The sequence below is a fragment of the Trichechus manatus genome, unplaced genomic scaffold, assembly GCF_000243295.1.
Source record: "Trichechus manatus latirostris isolate Lorelei unplaced genomic scaffold, TriManLat1.0 scaffold00045, whole genome shotgun sequence".
NCBI classification, from domain to species: Eukaryota; Metazoa; Chordata; class Mammalia; order Sirenia; family Trichechidae; genus Trichechus; species Trichechus manatus.
The window spans coordinates 618,383-639,374 of record NW_004443981.1 but is presented as its reverse complement, the minus strand read 5'-3'; the positions used below and the strand labels follow the sequence as shown (position 1 = coordinate 639,374).

Below are 20,992 nucleotides of genomic sequence, written 5' to 3'. Positions count from 1 at the left end.
GAAAGGGGAGGTTGTGATCTGTGGAGCTAAGATGGGTATGGGAAAGAAGAGAGAGAGGACAGAGAAACAGGAGCCAAAAAAAATAAAAAGTGCTGAGGCAGCTTACTGTTGGAGCAGAGAGACAAGAAACTGAGAAATGAAGAAAAACAAAAGGGATTAAAAAAAAGAGAAAAAAAAATAGCCCCAGGGAATCTCACCAACAACCGTGAAGTGGCTCCTAGGCCTCGGGGCACAGCCTGTCTAGAAAGGGCGGAGATGGCACACAGTGCCAGGTATTCAGGAGACAGGAAAAGAAGGAAAGCAGAGAGAGATGAGAAACTGAAAAATGAAGAAAAACGAAAAAAGGAGAAAAGGAAAAGAAGAAAAGGAAAAGATAAAAGAAGAAATAAATAAAAAAGAAAATAAAGGCCCCCAGTGATCCCCCTGGCACGGTGGCGCAGACCGGGGAAGTGGCACCTAAGCTGTGCAGTACAGCCCGGCTAGAATCGGCAGAGATGGCACACAGCGCCAGGTATTCAGGAGACAGGAAAAAAAAAGTAAGTGGAGCGAGGCAAGAAACTGAGAAATGAAGAAAGACAAAAACAAAAAAAGAAAAATAAAAAAATAAGGAAAAGAAAAAAAATACTAAAAAAGAAAAAAGCTCTCAGGGATGCCACTGGTGCAGCTGCACAGACTGGGGAAGTGGCTCCCAAGCCTTGCAGTATGCCTGGGTAGAAGGGTCAGAGATGGTGCCAGGTATTCAGGAGACAGTAAAAGAAGGTAAGTAGAGACGAGAAACAGAAATGAAGAAAGACAGGGATCAGGTTTTAAAGTCATTGCACAGATTGAAAAACAAGAGAGATTTGAACAGTATACTGCCTTAAGAGCTGCCATCGATTTGAACACTATACTGCCTTTAAGAGCTGGCATCCTGAAAAGATAACTGTACTCTGTTTCTTAATAAATTCTTCTTGAGAAATAAACAATAGTAACAATGCATCTTGTTTATCTCTATCATGGCTTCTTTTAAATTAGCGTTCTTGTTTTCATGTTGTATTTTTAAAACGACCTGCTTACATAAAGATTACATATTTTATTATGACATTTCCTAATAAAACTCTTTGATTAAAAAAAAATTTGTTATAATTTAGCTTCAGTAGCATACAAAAACTCTGCTCCTATACAATTCCATCCACCCTCTCTCTGTGTTGTTCTTATCCCATTTTGTTTATCCGTTCATCTGTTGATGGACATTTTGGTTGTTTCCCTCTTTTGGCTATTGTGAATAGCACTGCTATGAACATTTGTGTACAAGTTTTGGTTGAACACCTGTTTCTAATTTTGGGTATATACCCAGTAGTGGAATATCTGGCTCATATGGTAAGTCTATGTTTAAGTTATTGAGGAACTGCCAAACTGTTTTCCGAAGTTAGCGTACCATTTTACAGTCCCACCAGCAGTGTACGAAGGTTTCAGTATCTGCACATCTTCACTAACACTTGTTATTGTTTGCCTCTTCAATTGTAGCTCTCCCAGTGGGTGTGAAGTGGTATCTCATTTGGTTTTGATTTGCATTTCCTGATTGACTAATGAAGGAACCCTGCTGGAGCAGTGATTAGGAAGCTTGGCTGTTAACTGAAAGGTCAATGGTTTGAACCCACCAGCAGCACTGTGGGAGAAAATAACTGGCTATCTGCTCCTGTAAAGATTACAGCCTTGGAAACCCTATGGGGCAGTTTTACTCTGTCCTGTAGGGTTGCTGTCAGTTGGAATTGACTCAGTGGCACACAACAAAAACAGCGTTTGAATAATGATGTTGAGCATCTTTTATGTGCTTTTTGGCCATTTGTATGTCTTCTTTGGAGAATTGTCTGTTCAAATCCTCTGCCCATTTTCCAAATGCCTTGTTTGTCTCTTTGTTAAGCTGTAAGAGTTCTTTATATATTCTGATTACCAGATTCTTAGCAGATAATGATTTACAAATATTTTCTCCCATTCTGTGGGTTGTCTTTTCTCTTTATTGATAGTATATTTTGATGCACAAATGTTTTTAATTTTGATGAAGTCCAGTTTATCTGGTTTTTTCTTTTGTTGCTTGTGCTTTTGGTGTTATATCTAAGAAACCATTGCCTAATCCAAGGTTATGAATATTTACCCCTATGTTTTCTTCTGAGAGCTTTATGTCTTAACTCATATTTAGGTCTTTGATCCATTTTGAGTTAATTTTTGTATATGGTGTGAGATAAGAGTCCAACTTCATTCTTCTGCATGTGAATATACAGTTGTTCCAGCACGTATCAAGAATAATTGAAGAGACTGTTATTTCCTCCACTGAATGTTCTTGGTATCCTTTTCTAAAAATCAATTGACTACAGATTTTTTTTTTTTTTTTTTTTACTGGACTGTCAATTTTATTCCATTGATCCATATGCCTGTCCTTGTGCCAGTACTACACTGTTTTGATTACTGTAGCTTGGAAGTAAGTTATGAAATCAGGCAGTGTGTCTTCTAACTTTATTTTTTTTCCGAGATTGTTTTTGTTATTCAGGGTCCCTGGCAGTTCCACATGAAATTTAGGATTAGCTTTTCCATTCCTCCAAAACAGGCATTTTGATAGGGATTGCATTGAGTCTGTAGTTTGCTTTGGGTAGTATTGCCATTTTAACAAGTTATTTTCTTAGTGATTACCCAGGGGATTTCAATTAACATCCTAAATTTGTAGCAATCTATTTGTTATAATTTAGCTTCAGTAGCATACAGAAACTCTGCTTCTATACATATACAGCTCCATGTACCGTCTCCATGTTGTTCTCACCACAAATCACATCTTTGTACATTCTGTACACTTAACATGGATTTATAATTATTGTTTTGTGCCAGTGAAGCTGTTCTTATTTATAAAATCGCTAGCTTCCACAGTCATCATTATGGCAGTATTTCACTCTTGCTATAATAAGTTCTGCAGCTTACACAGCCAGTCAGTAGTGCCCTTTTCACGTCCATAGTTTCTGAATTGTTCTGTCTGCTGATCTCAGGACAGTTTTGACTCTCCGTGGCTCCTGGGGATTCCTGGATACCTAGTTTCAGTGAGGATGCTGTCTATGAGTTTTTCGTTTCCCTCAACTGGTTGATCTGTTTGGTTTCAGTAGGAGTTTTAGGAGTTTCAGAAACCGGGCTGCTGCTGTGATCTACCTTCTCCAGAAGTTCTAATTTTTTTTTTTTGATACAAATACGTTGTTCTGTTAAGATAAACTCTAAAGTTGCTTGATTTTCAGTGATAATAATTTTAATTTTATTTGTCTTATGAAGTTTTAGAATATATTTCTGTGGAATGATAGAGAATTTAGCATGGTATGTACATTTTAAAAATTATATCCTTAAAGAGCCTTTACATTCTGTTGAACTAGCAGTGGGTTTGGACACTGGGAGAGACCCATTTTAGTATTAGTTCTGCTCTTTGCTCAGATGATTTTAACAAATCACTCAAGTTTTGAACATAATGTAAAACAGTTTTGCCATTTTCTGAATGAGGGAGATAACACCTACTTCCATAACTTCAATTGAGACACTTTTTCAGGTTATGGAAAATAATGTATACTCAATATAGAAAATTTGGGAAATGTAGAAAACTATAAAGATAGAATTAAACTTACTTGTAATCCTAATATCTGAAGATCATTGGTAGCAAGATAGTATACTACTTACCAGGGTGTTTTGTTTTTTTTCCTTATATGAATATATTTTAACTAGAGATACAGCAAACATATATTTGGCTGAATAACAATTAGATCAGTATTAAATTTAATATTTGTCTGAGGCCAAAGCTGAATATCACCATTATACAATGAAATTCTGGGATATGAGAATAAATCTAAAATTTAAAAATTTATTGAGATTGTATTATTAAAAAGATTATAGTTACGTTTTCCAAGTTAGACATTCTAATGCCAGAAAACTGATTTCTTAACCCTGTTCGGTGCTAGATTACTCCCAGGGTTTCTATAGTTCATATTTGCAATACTGAATAGGTGCCCGCTTTTAACTGAGTTTAGTGACTCAGCAAAATCTTGGTGGAACCTAAGTTTTTAAAATGCTTTTCTTCATGTTCTTTATATTCTTCATTATGTCTGGATTGAAGATGATATGCCATACACATTTGACCTGATTTTGAACCTTTTCCTCCTAATGAAATTCTGAGAAAGCAAATTGATGTGTCCTAATTTCATCTTCACTGGGCATAAAGAATTCCCAAATAGGACTTTTTCTTAAGAGTCATGACCTAAAAACAAAAACAGATCTTCACAATAATTCTTTTGATTTTATAAATATTGTTATGATATAATTCAACCTTCATTACTTTGCTTGTAATATTATTAAAATGCTAGCAAATATTTTTTGGCCTAAAATGTGTGCAATCTTCTTCCTGAATTTGTTTAGCTAATGTACTCTCTTATTGTATTAACTACCAATCTGTTTTCTGTTTTACAATTGAAATTTCTTAATTGTTCTTATTTATAAAATCACTAGCTTCCACAGTCATCATTATGGCAGTATTTCATTCTTGCTATAATAAATATGCATTTTTATGTCAACTTACCGACTCCCTTCAAGTGCTAGAATGAGAGAAGGATCCGTTATTATTCAGGGTTTCTCAGCCTCCACACCAGTGACATTTTGGACTGGATAATTCTTTGCTGTTGGGGCTGTTCTGTGCCTTGTAGGATGTTTAGCAGCATTCCTGGCCTCTACTCACTAGATGCCAGTAGCATCCCTTCCACCCCCAGGTGTGACAGTTGAAAATGTCTGCAGATGTTGCCAAATATCCCTTGAGGGCCAAAATCTTCCAGGTTGGGAACCACTGCTCTGGAGTAATAACTTCTAATTCTCCCAAGGTAGATTATTTTTTCCCTTCAAGAAAGAACCCTCTGATTTTTACTTTTTGATTGGGAGTAAATGCCAAGCTGTCTTTCTCTTAGTGGCAGGAGTAGGGGAAAGAGTCCTACTTTACATGGTAAACAGACTTTCATTAGTCTTATTTGTAGCATCCTTAATCTTGCCCTTCCTTCCGACCGTTCCAAGTTCTCTGGCTTCCCCTGTAGAGTCTGACTCAAGTATCTACCTGGGTCCCCTCCTGGAGTGTTCTGGAGCTGCTTGCTCCATTCATCACTAGGCTTCCATATATTTTATGGTTTCCAGAAACAGATTTAAATCTCTCATCCACTGATAATCTTTCCTATTCTGTGTGCCATTATAGTTTTATCCCCCCTTTTTTTTTCCTTCGTTGTCATTTTAATGGGATCCTGGAAAGAAGGAGGAGAGGCAGATACCTATATTCAGTGTGTCATCTATCTGGAATCTGCCCAGTGTTTTAAAATAGAAAACTTGGAGAGGACATGTATTTTATTCATGCAACAAATGTATGTAACTGCCACATTTTGACCTTTCTCCATTTCTTTCCACCCTTTCTTTTCTAGGGCTCATTATCCTGGCACCTATTCAGTAAGGGATGCAAAGCTGACTGAGAAGAAACTTTGGTCTTCTGAAGATTTTAGCACTTTGAATAATGACGTGGGTGCAGGCTGCTGGGGTCGCATACTGAATCAGAATTATATCAATGGCCACATGACTGCGTAGGTTATTAAAATTTTTTAAGCTTTTTATTATACAAATTTTCAAAAGTAGAAAAAAGTACAGTGGCTATCCATATTCTCACAACCTAAGCTCAGTGATTTTAAACATTTTACTTATTTGCTTCATTTATACCTATGTCTGTACCTATACTAGTTGCTGTCAAGTCTGTTCTGACTCATGACAACCCCACGTGTGCCAGCGTAGAACTGACTTCTGTAGGGTTTTCAGTGGCTGTTTTTCTTTGAAGTAGATTGCCAGGCATTTCTTCCCAGGTGCTTCTGGGTGGACTTAAATCTCCAACCTTTAGGTTAGCAGCTGAGCACATTAACTATTTTCACCACCCAAGGACTCCTATACCTATACCTAAACCTAATTTGTATCTATCTTTCTGTATATAGTCAGTTTTACTGAAGTATCGTGTATAGATAATAAAAGTCATGCAGTTGTATAATTTTTGACAAGCTACATATATTTCCGTGAGTTGGAATCGACTCAGTGGCAACTAACAACAACAGCAGCAACAATATATATTTCTAATAATTAAACAATCGTAAATTACCGATGTCGTGATATTTCACCCCTATGTATTTTATCACGCGTCTCCAAAAATACAGTCTCCTACATGATCACTGTATCATTTTTTTACATAACAGTATTTTGTAATATTTCAAAGACCCAGTCTATATTCATATTTTCTCAGTTGTCCCAAAAAATGTCATTTGTTGGTTTTTTAAAAATTTTTAACCAGAATCCAGGCAAGCACCATGCATAGCATATAGCTATTATGTCTTTCGAGTCTTTTTAAATCTAGAATAGTTCCATTCCTTCCCCATTTTTTCAGACCAATTTTTTCGAGAAGACCAAACCTCAGGTCTCAGTCTGTCTAATTCATTCCTTAAGGCATCACTTAACTTTGTGTAACTATCTAAACAGAGGCTCTTGGCGGGGAAACACAGCTCTGTTTACTCCTCAGGGAAACATTTCTTAAATGATTTGAAAACACTTTAATTGTAATTAGAATCAAATTATCAGTCTAAAACAATGATAAACAGAATGAAAGCAAGGTAAATATACTTTAGTGATATTAATGCAGGTTGATACATTCTTTGGCAAGCCTATAATTGTTTTTCATCTCTTTTTGAAAGCAAAGATGCTTGTCATAGAGAATTTGGTTTAATAACTTAAATTGGTTGCAAGAGTAATTCATTCATATTCATGGAGAGAAGTTAGAAATGGCAGATAAATACAAAGACAGAAACAGAATTACCCATAATTTTGCCATCCAGAAATAACCACCCTTTAAGATTTTGGTGTATGTCCTTCAAATTTATATTTACCTGTATAAATTGTTAATACAAAATTGATATCGTAACACATAATCTATTTAGTTTGCTGCTTTTTCACTTAACAAGGCATGATGAACATTTTATCATATTTAAGTATGTTTCTACTTCATCATTTTAATGCTTTATGTATGTATATTCTGTTACATAAAGCAGTAATTCCCAAACTTGCCTTATTGCCCAAACTCTTAATGAGCACCTGAGGCACTTGTACTGATTCTTTGGCAGCTGCCCAGACCAGCTGAATCAGACATCCAGGGGAGGCCCCTGGGACTCTTGTCTGTCCAGTACACGTGCCAGATGATTCTGATGCCACCTAAGTTTGGAAACACTGATACAGAAACTGTGTCTGCCTTATTGACTGGTCCCTCTTCCTAGAAATGGAAGTTGTTTTTATTTTTTAATTAACTGCTTTGTACAAACTGAAATGAAAACATTTGTATACATGTATCTTTGTATACATCTATAACTATTTCCTTAAAGAGTGTATTCTTATAAACGAAATGGCTGGGTCAGAAGTATATATATTTTTGAAAGCTTTTAGTACATATTATGAAATACCCTCCAGAAAGTTTGTCTCAATTTATACTCTTACCACTAGCCAGAGAGGATAGGATACCTGTGTCCAGGCGATTAACAAACTGTAGGTAAAATCCTGAGAAAGGTTTTTTAAAAATTCTCACTGATAGTAAGGTTTTCTGAAAATTGGGACTGTCGTCCTCTACTTTGTGTTGACAGAATTAAAAGGCTGATGTTTTCTAACAGTGTTACTCTATCATTTTTTGATGGGTAAGGACTTGATAAGAAAAATTTCTGTGGGTAAGCTCGAGTTTTTTAGCTGTGAGGAGCCTAGCAGTCCCAGGGCTCCAGAGCTCCCCTTTTGCCCAGGTGAGCTCATGGCCTTCTCTGTGATTTTCCTGAGAACCATGAAGTTGTAATCGTAGGGTTCAGGCAACTGCTGTGGACTCTTAGGGCCTGATCATCTGAAAGAATAGCCAAGGGGACAGACGAGCATGCTGGAACCAGTTAGTACTCGTAAATGAAGCAGAATAATAGCAGTTACTGCAGTGCAGTCCTTATTCTACAGTCTTTTCTATTTTAATACATTTAGTCCTGACAGCAGTCACATGAGCTAGGTACAATTACTATCCTCATTTTACAGATGAGGAAACTGAGGTCCAGAGAGGTTAAATGGTGGAGCCATGATTTGAACCCAGGCAATCTGACTCTAAGACCTGAGTTCTCAATTGTAAAAGTTTGGAACAGTTCAGAGTCAAGTTCATAAAATTATGTCATGAAACTGGGGCATTAAGAAGGCTGGCTGTCGAAAGGAAAGCAGGTATGAATAAAGCCTTTATTTGTATTTGACTCAGATTTGTGACATGTTCACGACTGGTAGGGCATGTGTCATCTTCTGGCTACACCATTGTTTCAGTAAAAAACTTGTATAACTTATATGTATATGCATTGTTTTATTATGTGATTAACCATTTAAAAATATCTAGATGCATCTAACTAACGCTGGATTTTTCAAAATATGAGTGAACTTAGGCAACTCACACTTTCTTGTGTTGAGTGGCGGTTTTGTGGTCATTTACATATACTATCATAAGGTCTTTTTACTACAGGCTTCTAGACTTACTTTTTTAAATCACAAGTTGTTTTGATGTTTCTCTTTTATCAAACAAATCTTTTAGCACAATCGCTTGGAATTTGGTGGCTAGTTACTATGAACAGTTACCTTACGGGGGATGTGGATTGATGACTGCTCAGGAGCCATGGAGTGGGCACTATGAAGTAGAACCTCCTATCTGGATATCAGGTATGGTTCAGATTCCTCCTCTAGTTCCCAGAGTTCCTGTCTAAGAGACAGCAGAGACACTTGGAGGGGGATCACACGAACTTACTGTATGTGTGTGCGTTACATGTTTGTGTGCATGTGTGTGTGCATGCATATGTGTGTGCCTATGTGTGTGTATGTGTGTGTATATCTCTGTTTTAAGCAAGATGAGCCATAGTGTTTTATAAGAATCTTTTGGGTAATTGGAGCCTTGGTGGTGTAGTGGTTAAGAGCTTGGCTGCTAACCTAAAGGTTGGCAGTTCAAATCCACCAGCTGCTCCTTGGAAACCCTATGGGGCAGTTCTACTCTGTCCTGTAGGTTCACTATGAGTTGGAATTGGCTCAACAGTAATAGGTTTCAGTTTTTTTTTTTTTTTTTTTTTGGGTTAATTAGGCTACCTTTCGAATTTCATTATTGATTATTAGGCTAAGACCTGGCTCTTAGAAAAAATAGCAAAGGGGAGATGTGTATTTTATCGATCATCTGGTTAATGTCCATCAGCAATTAAAGTTTCAGTAATACTTAGTTTTTGTGCAAGTGTTTTTGGGTGTGCACTGCATACTGGCACTGTGCAAGGTCCTGGACTTTTCAGTGGTGAGTGGAAGCAGAGTGATCTCTCTCCTCACTGAACTCTCTGAGGGAGAATCAAATGATCTAAGTATATAATTACAGATTATGGTAATTGTTAATAAAATGAATTATTTGAAAAGACTCTACAATTCAGAGTATCTAAAGGTGATTTAAAATTAGTCATGAGGGCACTTTACTCTTTTGTACTAGTATAGTTTTATTGATTAGAATAGCATGCTAACAAAATCAAAGGTGAGTATATAGCACTCATTACATGATTAACAAATACTGTATTGAATTATTAAATGGATAAGTACATGTAAAAGTTATATGACATATTATGGTTTCAGGTTGTGCCCTAAACCTACAGATGTGTGTTGTTAAAAGATCATTTTCAGAAAAAGGAGAAATCATGACTCTTATACAGATGTAAAAATGAACATACGTTAAAGAGTATCTACTACTCAAAAGATGTGAGGGAGCCAACCAAGTGTTATAACTAGCTCAAAGGAAAAGCACAAATTTATATGGAGTAAAAGAATTTGAGATGAATTGCAAATAGAAACAAAACTGGTTTTCCCACAGCAGAGAGGAAGTCAGTTAAAACCTTACCAGACAGGACATAATTTACTTACCTATCAGTCACCTAAAACATACGGAGTTGCAGAATATCTCAAAGATAATAAACAGGTTATAGATGATGCATCCTTTTCCATTGAAACAGAAAACTTATTCTATAGTGTCATTAGTCACAAGGGACATTGTGATGCAGACAGTGGATGGCATGGTATAATTTTTTCACAAAAGGATAAAGGTAGCCATACTAATAATGAATATAATTTAAACAAAAATTCTTTTGTCAAATTACCTTTGTTATTTTCTACAGTCTTTTTTTTTGTAAAAAAATTAAACATAACCATTTTGTTTTAACATCATAACCACAGTTCCCTTTTAAAAATCAATTCCTTCAAAGGTAAGATGCTTTCATAGGAAAATTATAAATTGGAAGTGAATTTGTTTTAATTTTAAACCTCTATTGTGGTAATTTTCAGCTGACGTATTTTCCTCAAAGAGATTTATAATCATGCCAGTGAATTTGATTACTAGAATAAACTCCTTAAATTATTCTTCTAAAATATGGAAAAGTTAAAATGAACTTGTATGTCTTGTTTGTTAACCCTTTAAATGTTGACATTGCTGGCCCCATATTATCTAGGTGGACTACTGTGCTCTGCTCATTTTGTGAGTGTTTTATTTTGGGAGAGTGGAGACATGGAATAATTGCTTAGTATGTTTGCACAGCCATCTTTGGAGGTGCCCAGTAAATATATATTATGGAAATAAACTTGTTCTTATGGTTTGGAAATGCATGAACACTTTTTAACTTCAGGTCTTGTAGTTGTATTATGATGGGTTCGACAGAAATGAATAAGGGTTGACGGAATAAGTTTTACTATTGGGGGAAAAAAAGGACTAATATTCTTGAATTCTTGGATGATTCGTGATTCACAGAGTGTTGTTCATTTATTTTTACCAGTCTTTCTAAGATTCTTCCTGAAATTGTACCATTTAACTGAATTAATTATTTAAAAGTTGAAAATGAGGTCAGTAGATACTTTCTTCCAAACAGAAAAAAATCTTGGCTTGTCAGACTCAAACTATGTTATGAATCAGTAGACAGCCCCCACCCTCCCTCCCTTTTTTTTAAAGAATCCTTATTGTTGCCATTTTTATCTTATTTGGGTCTTTCTCTGCTTTTCTGTAGCTCATACTACTCAATTTACGCAACCAGGTTGGTATTACCTGAAGACAGTTGGACATTTAGAGAAAGGAGGAAGCTACGTAGCTCTGACTGATGGTTTAGGCAACCTCACCATCATCATTGAAACTATGGTAAAGTTTTGTTGTTGCTGTTGGATTAACTGTACTTCTTTAGGATTGGAAATAAAGCGTAATACAAAACTGAATACATTTTTTTAACCAGCTTTACTGAGATATAATTTGTGTATAATAAATGGCACATTTTAAATAATATAGAGTGTGCAATTTCATAAGTTTTAATATTATGTATACACTTAAGAGACCATTACCACAATTAAGATAGTGAACATATTTATTGCTCCCCAAAAGAGTGCTTATATCCCTTTATAATCCCTTGCTTCTTTTCCCCACACACCTGTGGCTTCCCAAGCAGCCGCTGATCACTGCTTTAGGAAGTCTCTGATGTTGCTTTTCAGAGGGGGCAGCCTTGGCCTGTGCACAATACCTAAGTGAACAGTGGTTTTCCCAGGGCTCTCTGTTTCTTCCTGGATTACACCTCCTTGTTAAGCTCCACTAATTGCTAGTTAATTGCTGTATTGTTTTTAACAATGTCCTGGGGCTCAAATTGCTCCATAGTCTCCAGTTAAATTCTGACTTAGGGGTGTTTTTGAGGTCATTGAGGTTTGTTCTGACCCCAGGAAGGCTCTTCTTAGCTGTCTCTTTCTCTAATTTTCTCTGTTAAGCTAGCTGCTCTAAGATTTAGTTTATCTCTCTAATGAAGCCACCAGTCTCCTCTTAATTGCTTTTTTTAAAACCTTTATTATTTTTGAGAGCGCCCTGTGGTTTGAACTTCACACTCTCTGTTTTAAATACAAGCAGTTCAATCAGTTCCTTTAGGGGAGAGTTTTGGAGCTCTCTGATTTATGGTCCTGGTGGCACAGTAGTTAAAGACCTCGGCTGTTGACTGAAAGGTTGGCGGTTTGAACCTATCATCTGCTCCGCAGGAGAAAGATGTGGCAGTCTGCTTCTGTAAAGATTACAGCTTAGGAACTCCTACGGGGCAGTTCTACTCTGTAGTATATAGTCACTGTGAGTCAGAAGCAACTCCACGGCAATGGACAGGTTTTATGGCCTGCCTCTTCTCCTGGACTAAATCCCTGAGCCAAGTCTCTGGAGCTTGAAGTGGGGACAGTGGCACACTTTTCTCTCAGTGATACCTCTGATTGATGAGTAGGGCACTGAGTGGGTCGGGGGCAGTAGCCTTGGGTCTTCTCATTATGCCTCTCCCTGTGTGGAACTGCTACCCTATGAACGAGCCAGGGTAAGGGTGATTGGGTAGGATCCCAGTATTTTCAGTACACCATGCCCAAGGTAGAGCCTTTGCTCACAAGTGGGTGCTGTGCAACGAAGGGAATCCTGATCACAGCTGCCCTTACTGGCACTTAATTGTTGCATTACATAGCTGGGATAGGGTGGGATAAGAAATACATTTTGCTCCTACCAGGAAGATACTGTCACCCTCGACTGGGAGGAGAGGGAGCCCTGTGTTCTTGGCTGTACCCACTTGGAGTGGAGCTGCTATCAGACTGGGCTGGGAGGGAGGGCTGAGAGACTAAGCAAGTGAGTCATGGTTCATATGCTACAGACTATTGCTGTTCGTACTGATTTTGCATACATTTTCTTGACTAAATGTTCTCTTTTGCTGTATGTGCTTATGGTTATTTCCAGAGACTTAATATTTTAAAATTTTCACCTGTTTTACTTGGATGCAGTTCCATGGAGCACATCATATTGCCGTTCTGGAAGTGGAACTCTCCTTCAATTCTTAGGCATGGTTTTCATTAGTTCTTTGAACATATTTAAAATAGTTGATTTAAAGTTTTTGTCTAGTAAGTCTAATGTATGGGTTTCCTCAGAGAGTTTCTGTTGACTGTTTTTATTTTCCCTGTGAATGGACCATTTTTTCCTGTTTCTTTGTATGTTTCATAATTTTTTGTTGCAAAGTGGACATTTTGAATAACGTATCAACTCTGGGAAATCAGATTTTCCCATATCTCCAGCATTTGTTGTTGGTGTTGTTTGCTGTCATTGCTGCTGCTGCTGCTATTTGATGTTAAGTGTCTTTCCTGAATTAATTCTGTAAAGTCTGTGAACTTTGTTATGTGTGGCCCTTGATGTCTCTGCTTGGTTTTGTGGTCAGCTCATGGCTGTACAGAGATTTCCTTAAATGTTTGGAAACAGTACATCTCCCAGCCTTTGACAGTGGGCTCTGTGTGTATGTTGGGACACACCTTCAATGCTCAGGCAGGCAGTTTACAACTCTGGCATGGCCTTCACTTCCTGCCTGTGCAGATTTCAAAGTGAGCTTGAGGTAAGAGCTCAGGGCCTTCCCAGGTCTTTTCTGGGCATGCACAAAGCTCTACACATGTGCATGACCTTCTAGATTCTGAGGAATATGTCATAGCTTTTTAAAACCCCTTACAAATCTCATTTCCCATCTTTTCCCTTTAATTTTTTGGTCAGCTTGTTGTTCGTTCTAAATGCTACTGCCACCTCAGGCAGCTGCAATGTTAAGAAATTGCCACTAATTCTTTTCAACAAATGCCTCCAGGGAAAAGGCTGTTCTCCCTGGACAAGTTCTGCATCAAGTCACATAAAGACAGACCCTGTGAGTGGGGTCTTCCAAACTGCCAGACAGGTCAGATAATGGTATTTCCCTGGGAACTGGGCTTTGTAGCAGCTCCATCCCTGTTCTGCCCCCTCTAGTAGTTCCTAGGCTGCTGGTTTTCACCATGATTGTGGGGCTCTTGGTTTTCAAGACAACTGAGGAGCTAGAGAGAAGGGAATATGAATAGAGCAAGTTTAAGCACCATAAAGCTCACTGTTCTTAGCGACATTTAGGCATTTCTTTTGAATAAATAACCTGAAATTATTGCAAGCCTTTGCTTAATCACCAGTGTTTTGAAAAAGTTGGTTTTGACAGTCTTTGCCAGTATTTTGTTGCTTTTGTGGAGGAGATATTCAGAGGTTCTTACTCTGCCATTCTTTCTGAAGTGTTCCACTTACTATTTTCAGTTGTTAAACCAACCCTGCATTCTAATCATAAACTACTTGTTAATGATGTATTACCCTTTTACCATATCGTTGGATTCAATTTGCTGAAATTTTGTTTAGAATTTTAGCAATTATATTCCTCAAGGATATTAGTTTATAGTTTTCTTGTAATGTCTGCTTGGTTTTAGTATCAAGGTAATGTTGGCCTTAGAATAAATTGGGAAGTACTCCTTCTATTTTTTGACGAGTTTTTGTAGAATTGGTGTTATTATTTAAAAAATTTCTGTTAGAATTCCCTAGTACACTTTTCTGTATGGGAAAAATTTTTTAACTACAATTTTAATTTTCTTTATAGAGATTGTGCTCTTCAGGTTATCCATTTTTTTTTCAGTGATCTTTTGAGTTTTTGTATCTTTCAAGAAATTTGTCAATTTCATCTCAGTTGTTGAATTTGTAGGTATAAAGTTAATCACACTATTATTATCCTCTCAATATCTGTAGGCTCTGTAGTGATGTCACCTTTCTTATAATAATAATGGTAATTTGTGTTTTTTCTCTTTTTTTCCCTGATCAGTCTGACTAGAGACTTATCCATTTCTTTGATCTTCTCAAAGCTTTTAGTTTTTTTAATTTTTCTCTCTTGTTTTCTTGCTTTCTGTTTAACTGGGTTCTGCTTTGACGTCTGTTGTTTTCTTTGCTTACTTAGGTTTTAATTGATTTTTTTTCTAATATCTTAAGGTGGAAGGTGAAATCTCATGACCTTTCTTCTTTTCTGATCTGGGCATTTAGTGCTATAAATTTCTCCCTAAGTACTGCATTAGTGGCATCACACAAATTCTGATATGTTGTATTTTCATTTTCATAAATTCAGAATTCTCATTTCTCTCTGAATTTTGATTTTTTTCTATAACTCATGAATTATTTAGAAATTGGGAATTTTCCAGAGATCTATTTATATCTTTCTGCTGATTTTCTGTCTAGTTGTACTAGCAATTACTGAGAGTGGGGTATTGAAATCTCTAACTGTAATTTTTTTCCCCTACAAAGTGTGTCACAAAACATTGTACTGTGAGTGCTCTGTAATTGTTGACTCCCCTAATGTAAGGATTATGTCTCATACCTTTTTATGCTACCTATATTAGTGGTTTTTTAGTAAAAAAAAAAAAAAAAAAAAATCATATTGACAAGCTGAGAACTATTTGTAATATGTATTTAGATGATCACAGTGTCTATTTGAAGGTGATAGCTAGAGGAGATGCTTTTTTAGTAAAAAAAATGTCAAACTTCTGCTTTTTAATTTCATGTATTTTACTTGGAAACAGAGTTATAACTTAAAAAATTAATCCATATGCCATAAAATATCTCTGGAGATTAGCTTTGAATTTAGTTTCATTCAGTCAAAATAACATTATTGTTGTTGTTGTTAGGTGCCATCGAGACGATTCCGACTCATAGCGACCCTATGAACAATAGAACAAAACACTACCCAGTCCTGCGCCATCCTCACAATCATTGTTATGCTTAAGCCCATTGTTGCAGCCACTGTGTCAGTCCATCTCATTGAGGATCTTCCTGTTTTTCGCTGACCCTCTGCTTTGCCAAGCATGATGTCCTTCTCCAGAGACTGATCCCTCCTGACAACATGTCCAAAGTATGTGAGACGTAGTCTCGCCATCCTTGCTTCTAAGGAGCATTCTGGGTGTACTTTCAAGACAGATTTGTTCATTTTTCTGGAAGTCCATGGTATATTCAATATTCTTATCCAGCACCGTAATTCAAAGGCATCAATTCTTCCTCGGTCTTCTTTATTCATCCTCCAGCTTTCACATGCTTCGGAGGCAATCAATAACACCATGGCTTGGCTCAAGTGCACCTTAGTCTTCCAGGTGACATCTTTGCTTTTTAACATTGTAAAGAGGTCTTTGGCAGCAGATTTGCCCAATGCAACGTGTGTGTTGATTTCTTGACTGCTGCTTCCATTGGTGTTGATTGTGGATCCAAGCAAAATGAAATCCTTAACAACTTCAGTCTTTTCCCTGTTGATAATGATGTTGCTTATTGATCTAGTTGTGAGAATTTTTGTTTCCTTTATGTTGAGGTGTAATCCATACTGAAGGCTGTGGTCTTTGATCTTCATCAGTAAGTGCTTCAAGTCCTCTTCACTTTCAGCAAGCAAGGTTGTGTCATCTGTATAACTCAGGTTGCTAATGAGTCTTCCTCCAATCCTGATGCCCTATTCTTCTTCATATAGTCCAGCTTCTCAGATTATTTGCTCAGCATACAGATTGAATAGGTATAGTGAAAGGATACAACTCTGACACACACCTTTCCTGACTTTAAACCACGCATGACTGCCTCTCGGTGTATGTACAGGTTCCCCATGAGCACAATTAAGAGTTCTGGAATTCCCATTTTTCACAATGTTATCTACAATTTGTTATGATCCACACTGTTGAATGCCTTTGCATGGTCAACAAAACACATCTTTCTGGTATTCTTTGCCTTCAGCCAGGATCCATCTGACATCAGCAGTCATATCCCTGGTTCTGCCTCCTCTTCTGAATCCACCTTGAATTTCTGGCAGTTCCCTGTCGATATACTGCTGCAGCTGCTTTGGAATGATCTTCAGCAAAATTTTACTTGCATGTGATATTAATGATATTGTTCGATAATTTCCACATTCTGTGGGATCACCTTTCTTGGGAATAGGCATAAATATAGATCTCTTCCAGTCGGTTGGCCAGGTAGCTGTCTTCCAAATTTCTTGGCGTAGACAAGTGAGTACTTCCAGTGCTGCATCCATTTGTTGAAGTATCTCAGTTGGTATTCCATCAGTTCCTGGAGGCTTGTTTTTTGCCAGTGCCTTCAGTGCAGCTTGGACTTCTTTCTTCAGTACCATTGGTTCCTGCTCATATGGTACCTCCTGAAATGGTTGAACGTCGACCAGTTCTTTTTGGTATAGTAACTCTGTGTGTTCCTTCCATCTTCTTTTGATGCTTCTGAGTCATTTAATATTTTCCCCATAGAATCCTTCAGTATTGAAACTTGAGACTTGAATTTTTTCTGTAGTTCTTCCAGCTTGAGAAATGCAGAGCATGTTCTTCCCTTTTGGTTTTCCATGTCCAAGTCTTTGCACATGTCAGTATAATACTTTGTCTTCTTGAGCTTCCCTTTGAAATCTTTTGTTCAACTCTTTTACTTCATACTAAAATACCATTGAATTTTACTTTGACTAGGCATGCAGAGGAGTCCTTGGGTGTTGCAATGGTTAATGTGCTCAATTGATAACTGAAAGCTGAGAGGTTCTAGCCTGCCCAGAAATGCCTTGAAAGCAAGAAGGCCTGACGATCAACTTCCAAAAAATCAGCCATTGAAAACCTTGTGGAGCACAGTTCTACTCTGACGCACGTGGGGTTGCCAAGAGTCAGAGTTGGCTTGACAGCAGCTGGTGTTTTAGGCACAGAGGATAAACATTTTAATAAATGTTACGTTAGAAGAAAGCCTTTGTATAGTTAATTAATTAACTTATTTTTGAAATAAACTCATATTTGTTACCTAGTAAATACCATTTTTGTTAATATTGTGGCATTAACTACTTAACTTTTTTTTTCTAAGTTACCTTGTACATTATTTGGTTAACTTATGTGATTTTTTTTCCCCTCCTTAGAGCCATAAATATTCTATGTGTATACGACCCTTTCTTCCTTATTTCAATGTGTCACGACAAGTTGCTACCTTCACCCTTAAAGGATCTTTTGTAAGTAAATACGTGGGATTTTTATTTTAATTTTAATTTGAGAATTTACGGAGCCCTGGTGGCGCGGTGGTTAAGAGCTTGGCTGCTAACCAAAAGGTCAGCAGTTCAGATCTACCAGCCACTGCTTGGAAACCCTATGGAACAGTTCTGCTCTGTCCTGTAGGGTCATTATGAGTCGGAATGACTCGACGGCAATGGGATTGGCTTATGGTTATCACAGTGTAGCAATTTTTAAGTGAAGTCTTTATAAACTCTTTAATAGTTTGTGTAAAAACTCAAACCCAAACCAGTTGCCATTGAGTCTATTCCGATTTATAGTGACCTGTAGGACAGAGTAGAACTACCCCATAGGGTTTCTAAGGAGTGGCAGGTGGATTTGAACTGCCGACCTTTGGTTAGCAGCTGAGCTCTTAACCACTATGCCACCAGGGCTCTGTAGGAATGTACGTATATCACGGTATCTTCTATATAGAAAATGTAAGGCCTTTTCTGACTCCTAATGGCATAAGGATTGTGTTTTAATACCAGAGAATTCTTATATAACACACGGGTACAATAATGAGTATTTTTGAAGCAAAGGCTGAAAAGACACTAAAATTGTTTTTAAATTTTGCCAAAATTCTTTAGTATTCATAGGAAATAAACTATTTCCTTGAATAATGTCTTCTTACTTTCAAAAATGTTGCTTTTTAAATTTGAGGTGGATGTTTTGTAAATAGAAATGGAGTCATTGGACCATTCTTGCTGCTACTGATTTTGGAAATCTTAGAGGATATGGTGAATCACTCAACCATGCTTTTTTTTTGTGTTTCCTTCCCAGAGCCAAATACCAGAGCTACAAGTGTGGTATACCAAACTTGGAAAACCATCTAAGAAATTTCTTTTTAAACAACTGGATCCTATATGGGTAGTTTTAAAATAAATTCCTATATTTTGGGCTTTGCAGCAGTAAAAGGGAACAGAAATTTAATTAGTGAATTAAGAATTTTTAATTGTGTATTTTTTTTAGCTAAAGCATAGTAGAGATAAAGTTGTCTCTAACTTTTTATTTTATAGAAATCCTCTTCAAAGCAGTAAAGGAGTTTATGTGTTTATAGGTATGTTTTGCTCTTAGGTACTTAGTTTGTCTTGGTGAATGGTGCCACTAACACCTGTCTGTCAGGTGAAATGCCCATTAGAAGTTTGAATCTCATTCTTAGTCTCTGTGTATTTCTCACTTACCCTCTACACCTCATCAGTGATCCAGTATAGAAGAGTCTGTCATCCACACATTTCTCTTAACCATTCCCACTGCTACTGCTTATTTCAGTTCCTCATTCTCTCTCTCCTAGATTTCTGATTACCTCCTGTTTTTCCAGCCTCCAATCTGAGTCCCTCCAGTCCACTCACCACACTGCTGCCAGAATGATCTGTTAAAATGCAGATGTGATTTTTGTCAATCCGTTGCTCATAGTACCTCCGTGATTTTTCCTTTAAAGTTTACACCCCTTTGCATAATACTTCACTGTCTCCTCGTGAGGTAAAAGACTGCCTCCCTCTCTAGCTGCATGCTCTACTAAGTTGGCCTCTCTTGACACTAGTATTTTTCAGAACATGGCAAGCTGACTTACTTGCCTCTGTTTTACATATGGTTTTTCCTTGTCTTAGAATGCCTTTTTCTTACTTCTTTTGTCATCCTTCAAGACTCAGTCCAAGTGTCACTTCCTCTGGAGCTGTCTGATGCGCCTTTGCCCCCCTCCCCAAGCCTTAGCTCCATGGCAGCCTAGGACAATGTCCTTATCTACTTGAATACTCTCCCACTGGACTAGACACCTTGAGGATTGGGGCCCTGCTTTATTCAGTTAGTTTTATATCTCAGGTGCTTTCTCTGGTGCTTGGCACTGGTAGTTTCTCAGGAATTGTTTCAAAGAATGAATTGGGCCACACAAATGCGTTGCTTCACCTAATCGACACAAATCTGCTACTACTTTTAGAAATTATTAATGTTCTGTGAATCAGCTAGTCACTATCAGTGATTCAACACACATTATATATTAATTTCTAAAAAGGGACATTCTCTACTTTTTGTACAACAAATTGTTGCAAATAGCATAATAAAATTGATCTTCCCCATAGGAAAAATAATATCATTTGTGATTATTCCTGAGCCAGAGTAAGGCATCAGATGTTTCAAAGAACTGACCAAAATTTATTATTAAAACAAAGTTAAATGATATAAACTCAAAATAGAAAAACAAAGCTACTCAAAGTTTCATAAAATGAGTATACATTTAATGCCTACATTTATTATACAAGGGATTCTGATGCCTTCAAAATAATATAACAGCTGTGATAGAGGGAGGGTGTCACTTTATAACAATTATCTTGTTTAATCCTCACAACAGCCCTCTGAGATGTTTTTTCTTCTTTTTGTAGATGAGGAGGTTGTAGTTTAAAGAGATTAAGTTGTAAGATCATAAATATGACATAAAGCTAAACATGCTAATTGAAATATATGTTAAACATATAATGAGCAAGACTTTCCTTTCTTAATATTAAAAAGTTTTCTGGGTCAACAGTAAGAGTTAATGGATTTTTCTACCTTAGTAAAGTTTTAAAAAATAAACAAGGAGGTCTTTGAGCTACATGTAATGAATATACACAAGCTTTAAGGAGTTTACAGTCTAATGGAAAAGAATAAGCTAATAGAAATAGACGTTGAGATCATCTAGTCCTTCCCTCCATGAAGTGAAATTCTTTTAAAATCCTGTCTAAAAAGTATAGCTTTATAAAGTCTTCTAAAATCCTTAAAAAAGATTCCCAGGGCTTTGATATGGGTGTGTCTTTCACAAGTGGTTCAGTAGTTCTAACAGAAATGAGTTTGGTTTTTCTCTAAGCTTCTTTTTTTCAATACTGTTTTGCCCAAGTGAGATGAGCCACAGGACTTGGTCTTGAATACAGGGTTGTCTTCTCTTTCAGATCCTTGACCTCAATGGCCATTTCACGCTGGAGCTGGAGGAGGATGAGCTCTTCACACTCACCACCCTCACCACGGGTCAGAAGGGCAGCTACCCGCT

General features: G+C 37.1%; 1 protein-coding gene across 1 annotated transcript in view; it reads left to right on the top strand.

Annotated features, from left to right (window-relative positions):
• Positions 1–20,992, top strand: part of GALC (galactosylceramidase) — a 68,723-nt gene that overhangs the window by 21,400 nt on the left and 26,331 nt on the right. Inside the window, 6 exon segments of the mRNA XM_023731678.1 lie at positions 5,454–5,609; positions 8,651–8,775; positions 11,130–11,257; positions 17,847–17,936; positions 18,757–18,843; positions 20,895–20,989. Coding sequence (XP_023587446.1) covers positions 5,454–5,609; positions 8,651–8,775; positions 11,130–11,257; positions 17,847–17,936; positions 18,757–18,843; positions 20,895–20,989 — 681 coding nt within the window.